Source organism: Erythrolamprus reginae, unplaced genomic scaffold, assembly GCF_031021105.1.
Source record: "Erythrolamprus reginae isolate rEryReg1 unplaced genomic scaffold, rEryReg1.hap1 H_1, whole genome shotgun sequence".
NCBI classification, from domain to species: Eukaryota; Metazoa; Chordata; class Lepidosauria; order Squamata; family Dipsadidae; genus Erythrolamprus; species Erythrolamprus reginae.
The window spans coordinates 1,840,460-1,851,684 of NW_027248462.1; the positions used below are offsets into that span (position 1 = coordinate 1,840,460).

Here is an 11,225-nt window from a genome sequence, read left to right on the forward strand (position 1 = left end):
CAATTTTTCCCGAATGCTGTAACTCGGCTAAACAAATAATTCCCTCACCACTGTCACCACTAAGGCTGCCTTACTATTACTAGTAGTTTTTTCTCATCATTCCTATCAATCTCCTCCCACTGTATGACTGTAACTTGTTGCTTGTATCCTTACAATTTATATTAATATTGTTTTCTGATTGCTTATTTGAATCCCATGATCATCAAGTGTTGTACCTCATGATTCTTGACAAATGTATATTTTCTTTTATGTACACTGAGAGCATATGCACCAAAGACAAATTCCTTTTGTGTCCAATTATACTTGGTCAACAAAGAATTATATTCTGTTCTGTTCTATGCGTGATAGCTGTACTTTATAGGTGATTACAGAATTAGTAGAAATGATAGAGTAGAGTTTAAATCTAAATCTTAAAACCTTTGAAAGCTATTTCCATTAATATTCTATATTGCATAGCAATGAAACATCTACATTGCATTTTGAAAGATAATAAACAGTGATTATATTAATCAGTTATTTCTTCTCATTAGTTGCTCCCTTTTGTTCAGGTCTGGCTGAAACACAATGATATAACATTTGGGGAAAAAGATGCAACACAAAATCCCAGCACCTGAAGCTAAGATAGAAAAGATCTCCACAGCCACTATGTATTTTCCTTTGCAGCTCAGGTATGCTGGGACAAAGGTCAGCCAAACACTGCAAAAGACCAACATGCTGAAGGTGATGAATTTGGCTTCATTGAAACTATCAGGTAATTTCCTGGCAAGAAAAGCTGTGATGAAGCTGATAAGAGCCAAGAAACCCATATAGCCAAGGACACAATAAAACATAGTCACCGAGCCTTCATTACATTTCAGGATAATTTCTTCAATAACTGTGATCATATCAATATCTGGGAATGGAGGGTTCATAGACAGCCAGAGAGTACAAATGGCTGCTTGGATCAGGGAACAGGAAACAACAATGGAATTAGTCAATTTTTTGCCCACCCATTTCCTCATTCTGGATCCTGGCTTGGTGGCCATAAAAGCCAGAACCACTGTGATGGTCTTTGCCAAGACTGAAGAAACAGCCACTGAGAAGACCATGCCAAAAATTGTTTGTCTTAGGAAACAGGTAAATTTTCCTGGTTTGCCAATGAATAGCAGTGCTGAAAGGAAGCAGAGCAAGAGGGCAATAAGGAGAACATAGGTCAGGTCCCGGTTGTTGGCTATGACGATGGGAGTGTTGTGGTGGCTCATAAATACTCCAAGCACAAAAACAGTGGACAAAGAAAAAGAAAAAGAAATACAGGCTAAATTGATCCCTAATGGTTCTTCATAATTCAAAAAACTAATAGTTCGGGGAATACAAAAATTCTGTTTCTTGTTTGGATAGAATTTATCTTCGCATCTAGAACATTCATTTGTATCTGAAAAAGAAGAGATGATATGATGTTATTTCCTTTATATTAAATAAATATGACAGGAATTGTACTCTAGCAGAACTGGACAATTAAAAAAAGAAGAAAATGTTTAACCCCCGTGTTCTATTCGATAAACTCCCTAATGTTATGTTCCCAGGTCTATTTGACCCGGACCGCAAATTGAGCATTTTAGGTACTTATATTTGGTCTTTTTGAAAGCTTTTTCACTTGGAAACAAGTTTGAACATTTCTGCACACATTGAAAAGAAAATTAAAATGAAAAAAGTAATGCTTATTGGTTTATTTTGCTGATAAAATGCCCCCCCATTTTTGTGAAATACTTTTCAATTTATGGATAGTTTTGCTTGCAAAATGCATTCTATTTTACTAAAGTTGGTGTGGGATTGGTAGCTTGAACATTTCTGAACATAATGATATGAAAATTGAACTGGAGAAATTGATGCATATTTGTTTATTTTGCACATTTCAATTATTTCAATTTATATAAACATTATGCTGTTAATTTCAAACTTACCTACTTGTTTTTAATAAAATGGATTTCTCTCATAAAAGTAGTTGTCTGGCTATCATATGCTTGCTTTTCAAAAGGATATTCCAAATATTTCTAGCCAAATATATACATAAAGTGAAAATAATGGCACACAGCAAGGCCGGGGTGGGTGGGTGGCCCTTTTGGGGCCAAAATAAACAAATAAGAATCATTTTTCCAGTTTGTTTCTATTTTTATTATGATCAGGAATGTTCAATTTAGTATATTAAAACTTTTTGGGGAAAGGTCCTTAGAGATTTGTAGCCTAAAGAAATATAAATTGACACAAAATTCAGAAAAAATGGTGGAGGGGCTTTTTGACCAAAATAAAAATATCAGCCTCAATTTTTTCAGTTCAATTTTCATATCATTACATTCAGAAATGTTGAAACATGTTTCCAAGTGAAAAAGGTTTTCAAAAAGACCAAATTCAAGTGCCTAAAAAAATTCTCTTTGGTCTGGGTCGTATACCACCCAAAACAGACTCAACATGATTTATTTCTTTGCCCAGAAAAAAATTAGCCCCCACCCCCAGAAATATTTTTATGATGATCAGCAATGTTAAATTGAGTAAATGAATGCATAAGATATTAAAAATATTTCGGATTTGGAGTCTAAAAAAAAAGTAAAGTGAAAATGGTTGCAAGCAGCCGGGGGGGGGGGGAGGCCTAATTATTTCTGATTTTAAAAAAACAATAAGCATCATTTCTTTCAGTTCATTTGTATTTTTCTTATGTTCATAAATGTTCAAACTACCAATCCCACACCAACTTTAGTAAAATTGAAAACATTTTGCAAGCTAAACTATCTATAAATTGAAAAAAAGTTCACAAATAAAAGGGGGGCTGCCTTTTATAATCAAAATAAACCAATATGCATAATTTTTTTCAGTTCAATTTTCATATCATTGTGTGCAGAAATGTTCAGACTACTTTCCAAGTGAAAAACGTTTTCAAATTGACCAAACATAAGCACTTCAAATGAAGAATTTTCTGTCCGGGTCAGGGTGACCTGGGAACAGTACAAGTGTCACTATTTTTTTTTCTGCATGAAAGAAACCCCCCCACCCCCCCAAAAAAAATTCTCATAGAGAGAACCCTTGAAATGATGAAAAGTCATGAAATTTCAAGTTTGTTTATTTGTCTGTCAAACAATTAATGGATGGTAATTTGTACAAATAAACATTAGATAGGTAATGATAAAAAGTAATGATAGAAGACAAAAGAACATTAGGACAGGGATGGTAGGCATGATGGTGTGCTTACACGCATCCCTTACAGACCTCTTAGAAAGGTGGAGAGATCAATTGTAGATAATCTAAGGTTAAAGGTTTTGGGGTTGGGAGTAGAAACCACAGAGTCAGGTAGAGCATTGCTGAAGTTGTATTTTTTGCAGTCTAGTTTGGAACGGTTGGCATTTAGTTTAGTTTAGACATTTAGTTCTCCACTATTGTTTCTCCTCCTGTTCTTCTGTTAATGGTTCAAAATATACAAGCCCAATATACCTCTTTGTCTAACTGTATCGCTACCAGGGAGTTCAATATACAACATAGATAAAGAATTTACAAAAAATAATATTTGTGGGAAACAGTGACATAAATTTATACTAGAGTATTCCAGAAAGCAGAAATTATACATACCATACCATGTTGAATTTAATGAAAATATATTAATAAGTAGATAAATATCTCTTACCATTTTTAGTTGAAACCCTCCCCTCTGGACATGTGAGACAGTCATAACAGCAAAATGGCATTCCCTCGCTCACTATTTTGTAGAAACCCGGATAACAGCTCTCGCTGCAGACAGAAATGGGTATCACCTGTAAATTAAAGAGGAGACTTATACATATGGATGCTTTTGGTCTAGTATTGACATTTTAAATGATAGAAACATGGCATGAACATACAGTGTTCCCTCGATTTTCGCGGGGGATGCATTCCGAGACCGCCCGCGAAAGTTGAATTTCCGCGAAGTAGAGATGCAGAAGTAAATACACTATTTTTGGCTATGAACAGTATCACAAGCCTTCCCTTAACACTTTAAATGCCTAAATTGCAATTTCCCATTCCCTTAGCAACCATTTAGATTATTACTCATCATGTTTCTTTATTAAAGTTTATTTTAAAAAATATTTATTAAAGGTGGACGAATGTTTGGTGATGACATATGACGTCATCGGGCAGGAAAAACCGTGGTATAGGAGGAAAACCGCAAAGTATTTTTTAATTAATATTTTTGAAAAACCGTGGTATAGACTTTTCGCGAAGTTCGAACCCGCGAAAATCGAGGAAACACTGTAGTTCCAATTTAGGAATAGAAATAATAATATGGAAAAGATGTTTACGTAATATAAATTCCAATTAAATGTACTTGTTTTTTTAGAAAAGCAAGGGCAATCATGAGATCGGAAAAGAGAAAAATTTGAACTGAAGAATAACTTTAGCATAGGCCTATCGTCAGCTGAGGCAAATTATAGTCTAATCATTTTATTCTATAGTTATATGAGGAAGAAATGGCATCACATTTTCACTTAAAAACTATTAATAGGGTTTTTCTGGCAGATATTTTGTTGCTCATTGATTATAGGGTGATAACTTTACATAAGAATTTCCTTTTGTCCAATAGGGTAAACTTACATATCAAATTAGAGAAAGCCTATTGATTCAGAATCAAGGAAGAAAATTAAATCCTACCTGGTTAAACCAGCTAGGCCATGTAATCATCTCATTATTGATGGTTAATATTTTATTTGGTGGAGCTGAATGGTCCACATTTCCAACTTTCACATGAAGAAATGACTTGTTTGGGAAAGTCATCAAGTTCACAATATCAAAGCCAACTCCCTCAATTCCATTTTGATCAATGGAGATCTGTTCTCCAGCACCATTGTTAAAAGCAACATTTCTCAGGAAATAGTGGAACTGAATTGAAAGGGGGAAAAAATAAGAGTTTGGGGAGACTAAATTGCTAGTACCCTGGTGATAATGTTCAAATCAGAATATCAGACTTTTGCATTCTATGAATATTTTTACTGATAGTATTTTAATTGAAGAGAAAATTGGAACCAAGGATATGAATTAAAATAATCAGTAAGAGCAGATTATTTTTGATGAAAAATGAGATAAACAAAAGGAATTGATTAACGGTCCTCTTACTTTCCCCTGAATATCTTGCTTATGGGGAAAAAAACCTTTACTAAACTAAAGATATTCACAAGTCAGATAATTAAAAAGACATAGAAAAACAGATATTCATGTGGAATAGCTTTCTGCTAGACCCTTCTCCCTTTTAGCATTTATAATGTTACCTAACTGGATAATGAAATTTCTGCCAGGAAAAACAACCAATCTCAGAAAGCACCAGAAATTATGAGTGGAAATTCAATCCAAATAACAATTCAGGTTTCCTATCACGCTTACACTCATATTAGTTTGCTTAATGTGGCTGTTACCTGCCAGAAGTCTTGATGAAGAATCTTCCTTCCTACTCTAGCCATTACTGATCTCTCAGTATTTCTAGAGGAGAACAGATAATGTAAAGCATGAGCTATGGCATAAACAGCATTGTAGACACTGTAGCTGTAGCCAGTCATGTTCATTTCAAAAATGGTGCTAGGAAGGCTCGCCAAATTTTCTTTTCCATTGCAAATATTTTCATGCTCATAACTCAGAATTGTATCTGGGAATACACAGTCAAAGGCTTCTTGCCAGAACTGTCTGATAAATCCATCTCCCTTTGCGCCCAAAGGGTTTTGTTTCTCAGCAAATGATTTGAACTCTGGTAGAGCAGTGGAATGGATTGTGAAGGAAAGAGCACCATCAATTATTTTGATATCCAAAGCACGTTGAACAGGGGTTAAACTGAACTTCATCTGTGCTGTCATAATCAAAACAATCCCTTTTGGTTTATTTCTCATCTTTTCTATATTTAAAAAACAAAACTGCAGCCATAATAAACTTCCCAGGGCAAAAAATTCTCCATTGTATACAAATACATTAACTTTAGCACGCATGGCAAAATCATAGATTTGTGCCCCCTGTTCAATCATGTCAACGGGTATGCTGAAATCAATTGATTTGGGAAATTGTGCAATGAAAGAAACACAAATCCTATGTTTGGAAAAAAGAGGAATCATTGTTTCTATAAATTTTTCACCATGTTCATTACCCATAATAAAGATCCCAATCCATGTCCACTTAAAATGCAGAAGCAGTGAGACAATTCCATCATGCTGAAGTTCTTCGGGAGGAACCATCTGATAAAAGGAAAGACCTGGGGTTTTATCATTCATTATTGGAGCAAAGCCATAAATGAGCTAGAGGGAACCAGGAAAAAAAAAGAGATAAGGGCAGCATCTAGGTAACACATTTAAGTGTTCATAGTAATTCACCTATATTTAATTATTAATCTTCTATTAATCCCTTAAAAGAGTTTGGCTTGCCATACTGAAAAATTCTTCCAATTTCTGTTCATGGAATTTGTAATTCTAGAAAGCACAAAGGCATGGGAACTGTTGGAAATTTGTTGAATTGCATTTCAGTGTTGCTACTAATCAGGAGGAATTTCTAATAGAATATTAGAGAATGTATAATTCTAAAACCAAGCAGTAGATTCATAGGGGATGGGTAATTTGTGCTTCATATTTCCAAAATTTAGAAAATCACATATAATAATTGTTTTCCCACATCCATAGGAGTATCTACAGTAGCAAATTTGTCTAGATGTGGAAACGAATACTGTAATTTGTACATTGATATAAATTTAAAATTGTTAAAATTCAATGTAGGTTATTATCAAATATTCCAATAATAGGCACACCTGTACTGCCAATAAAGCATTTCATTATTCTGAATTATTTACATCTATAAAATTATACTCTCTATATATCTAAGGTAAGGCATATTCAGCTCTAGCTAACAGCAGAGGTTAAATCAGCGATGAATAGGATTAGGTCTAAGGAAATAATTGTTTATTTAGGCTTCTATTGACCTTAGGTAATTGAAATCCTTCTATTTGTAATTCCTTCTGCTAGTAAGCCAGCAGAAACTTTTTCAAGCAAACCACAAAAATACATTGATTTGATTAATTGCTTGCAAAATGCTTTAAAGCCTCAAATTGGTAACCAAAAAGCACATTTCATTAAAGAAAAAGCTGCTTCTGAATGCGGGGTAAATATCATAGGGTTAGGCATGAATCCAGAATTGGCTGCAATTATTAAAATTTATTAAGACATAGATTATCTTACTTATCAAGCTAATCTGTTAGCTGCAGCTATGAGGCAGTAAAAGTTTTACAGTAGTGGTAAGCACAGAAGCATTTTAAGAAAGAATGTAGAGCTCCTAGCAGAGTTAATGATTTTCAGAAAAGTTCCATAGCTGGAATAACTTAAATTTGATTCCAAATGATTAAAACAATTAATATAGATGATTTTGAAGAAAGATTTTTAGCATACCTTTATGTGACAAAGATAAAGAGAAATTTGCTTTTCCAGTACAAGTTTTAAATAATTCTCAACCTACACAGGAGAAGTTTTGCAACAAGGCAAAATAGTCCTACTTAAAATAGTCTTTTTACTCACAATGGAGAAGCTTTGCCACAAGGCATGCTTATCTTACTCTATGTAAATTCTCTGTATCTCAAGTTTTAAGAGATTTTTACATTAGTAATCCTCATTCTAATAGCTTCTCCTAGTATTTACTAAATTGGAAGTTTCATAAGGCATAAATCTTCTCCCCTATGGATTAAATGTTACACCAAAAAGGAAAAAAAATCAGTTCATTAAAATTGCTGGGAATTTTTAATTGGGTTTAACTTAAGTTAAGTCCTTTTCACTTACTTTTCTATTGAATCAATTATTTACAGTATTGATTAAAAGTAAACATTCCAGTAATCTTATCTCAATCCTTCAGGCAGCTAGTCAAGCTTTTTTCAAGTGATTGCATCAAAAATATCTAACTACTATTGACATTATTTTTTGCTTCCTTTTACCACAAGAAGTTTTACTTCAATTTTGAAATTGTTTACATGAAATTCTGTTTCTTTTTCCCGCATGGAATATTTTCAAATATGCAAGATCTTAAGTTTAATTGTTTTAGCTAACCCTTCAAAATCTTATTTAAATACTGGCTTGCTATACATGTAAAAAAAGAATTACTCCTACAGGTCTGGTGTGGATCTCAGCTAGGTATGTTTAGTTCATGATGGTTTGGTATCAGAGTTCCAGCAAAGCAGGAAGCACATTGCCCTCTTCATCAGGTATGATATCCTCAAGCAGACAATATAAAAAGCTCAGCAGATCTTATGAAAACAAGCCAGAAACTCCCAAGAATTTATGCTGTACCTTTTCCACTTACTCAGAGATGGCTTTTTAAACCTTTGTCAGGTTCTATTAAATTTTTCTGTGATGTTTATTTCTGCATAAACTCATGGCTTCACACCTAAATCTTGTACAGTACTTGAATGCAAGCTATCAAACTACTTTTTTTATACTATACAGAGACTCAAAGGTGACTTGGAGAATTATTGAAGTTCTTAGCTTTTCTGTTTCTTGGAATTATTGCAGCTTTTCTTCAGTAGTTTGGAGCGATTCTGGTACTTTCTGTACTCCTGGTTCTTTCTTTTGTGATAACATGTTTTTCCAGTGTTGTTTTTCTTCATCTTTCTTGAAAATTCTGTTTGTTGACTAATATGATTAGTTTACTAGTTCAACTTTTTTCTTGTTCCCCTTTTACTCCTTTTCCATTCTCTTCATTCAAATATTAATCTTGTTCTTCAGCCATTTATTTCTATTTCCTCCTGCAATGCATTTAAGAGACTATTCTTGCTATTAGACTAATATTTTATTTATTATTTATTTATTTTGTTAGGTATGTATTAGATAACAGATATAAGTATAAACATAATTATGAATACATGATATGTTTACAAATACACGGGAACATTAGGACATGCTGCTGTGAGTGAGGTAAAGTTCTGCAGGTTTGGGGAAGAAACCACAGAGTTCCATAAGTAGTCCATTCCAGCATTAACTACCCTGATACTGAAGTAGCATTTTCTGCAGTCAAATTGGCAGAGTTTATCATAGATTTGAATTTATTATGTGCTCGTGGTTGAAGCTGAAACAGTCATTGAGAGGTAGAACATTGTAGCAGATAATTTTATGGACTACACTTCAGTCAGACCAAAGACGGCAAAGTTCTAAGCTGTCTAATACCAACAGTCCTTTCTTCCTATTGTTGTGAGCCGCTGCGAGTCTCCAGAGAGGGGCAGCATACAAATGTAATACATTAAATTAATTAAATTAAACAGTCTGGTGGCATAAGGTATTTTATTGTGAGCAGAGGAATGCTGGAGGATTGTTCTCATGAAATATTTTTGGACTTGTTCAATTGTACTAATGTCCGATATGCAGCGTGGGTTCCAGACAGATTAGCTGTATTCAAGAATTGGTCTAGCAAATGTTTTGCATGCCCTAGTTTGTAGTTCTATATTACTGGAGAAGAAGCTATGCAAGATTAAGTTATCAACCTTTAATGTCTTTTTGGCAATGCTGTTACAGTGAGATTTGGCACAGTGACAGTTAGGCAATACTTGCTTATTTCCTTTTATGTTACCCCATGATCTGTGGAATGGGAACAAACACTTCTCAGTAGAATGTTTTATTTCTAAAACTGTTGTTCTAACTAGTTATTCTCGATTTAGATTTCTTGACTTCTTTATTATTGTTTTGTAACTCTATATGCAATTTTATATTGTTGTAAGCCGCCTTGAGTCCTTCAGGATTGGGTGTAGATAGATAGATAGATAGATAGATAGATAGATAGATAGATAGATAGTAAACCCAGAAAACCTGTGATGATGGACTCTGAAATCTTTAGTAAGACTTTTCAAATAATTATTGAAAGCTTTTATATTAGTTGGGGAAACACAGATTTTGCATTATTTCAGCATACTTTATAACTTGTAGAATTGTGGAGTGGTGCACTTCCCTTTCCTCTCCCTCCTTTCTATAAGGGATTTACCCAATCTGTTTAATACAAGATTAATTATTTATCCCAAAATCCACAACTCATTTTTTTTTTCACCAAACAATGTAAGACCTGCAAGGATCATGATTTTACTGCAGTCTAAACAGTCTATAATCAACTCTTTCATAGAAATGAATTTTATTTTTAAAATTCTAGGTGAAAAACACCATATTTGACCTTAACTGTGTATTGAAAATTGTTAAACCTGTCTCCCACCCCTAATTCCTTTATGAAGGGACATTTGGAAATCAGTTCCACCAACAGTTGTTGCATGATTTTGTAAGTTTCACATATAATTGAGGATTGTTTATTAGTAATATAATTAAATTTTTTAGTTATACAAAGTACAGTTTTTCTGCAACAATGGCTTCTCATTGTGGCAAGGATTTAGCAAAATCATCTTTATATTCAGAGGTTTGATTAATCTAGATTAAGGGAAACAAGATATGTTGTTGAATTTATCTTATAATTTATCAATGAAAATCATGCTGATGTCATTGCGCATTAATTTGCCAATTGGTTGCTTTGGTAACAGTGAATCGTAAGTTATTGAGTGTTACATCTCATACTGATTTCAGTTGTATCTCATTCCTGGGTTTATGCTACATACTTAAAAATAAATTCAGGTTAACAAATCTCAGTTACAATGTTACATCCATAAATATAAACTACTGTATGTTATTGCTAAATATGATAGCATGATTTGGACTATTTATTTTGCTTAAAATAAAGACTAAGTTTCAAATAAGTCCTGAATGACAAACTTTATATATCATTTTAGTCCCAGAAATATGATTGTTTAGAACCAACCAATAACTTTGGACTCAAGTTTGGAATCATACAAAAAAAAAAGAGATGATTAAAAAACTCCTATAAATTTTTAGTTATGTACACTACATTCTACTAGGTTGAAGGGATTTAGTTTCATATAAATGATGTAACATTAAATAGATCACATTCTAGATATTTGATTCTAGAATTTTCAGGGGAGCGTTATTTTCATCTGTGCTACTTGAGTATATTTAAAATTGAAATTTTAAATTGTCTTGTGAAAGTAGGACAGTAAAAGTAGCATGAAATTTACATGGATGTCTTACCTGTAGAATCTTATAGATATCCACAATAGTGGACACAAAAAAGGAGATTTCGGCATCTAGTCCTCCAATAATACTTATGACATTATTCTGGAGGCTACATAGGTAGTTGGGGACCAGTCTTTCAGTGGCTGATAGTAGTAACAT

General features: G+C 33.4%; 1 protein-coding gene across 1 annotated transcript; it reads right to left on the reverse strand.

Annotated features, from left to right (window-relative positions):
• Positions 1-509: 509 nt before the first annotated feature.
• Positions 510-11,225, reverse strand: LOC139155277 (vomeronasal type-2 receptor 26-like). Its single transcript, XM_070730399.1, has 5 exons — positions 11,082-11,225; positions 5,409-6,272; positions 4,651-4,878; positions 3,650-3,776; positions 510-1,411 (listed from the first exon to the last, which is right to left on the reverse strand). Exons 1-5 carry the CDS (start codon positions 11,223-11,225, stop codon positions 510-512), a joined length of 2,265 nt encoding a protein of 754 aa, XP_070586500.1.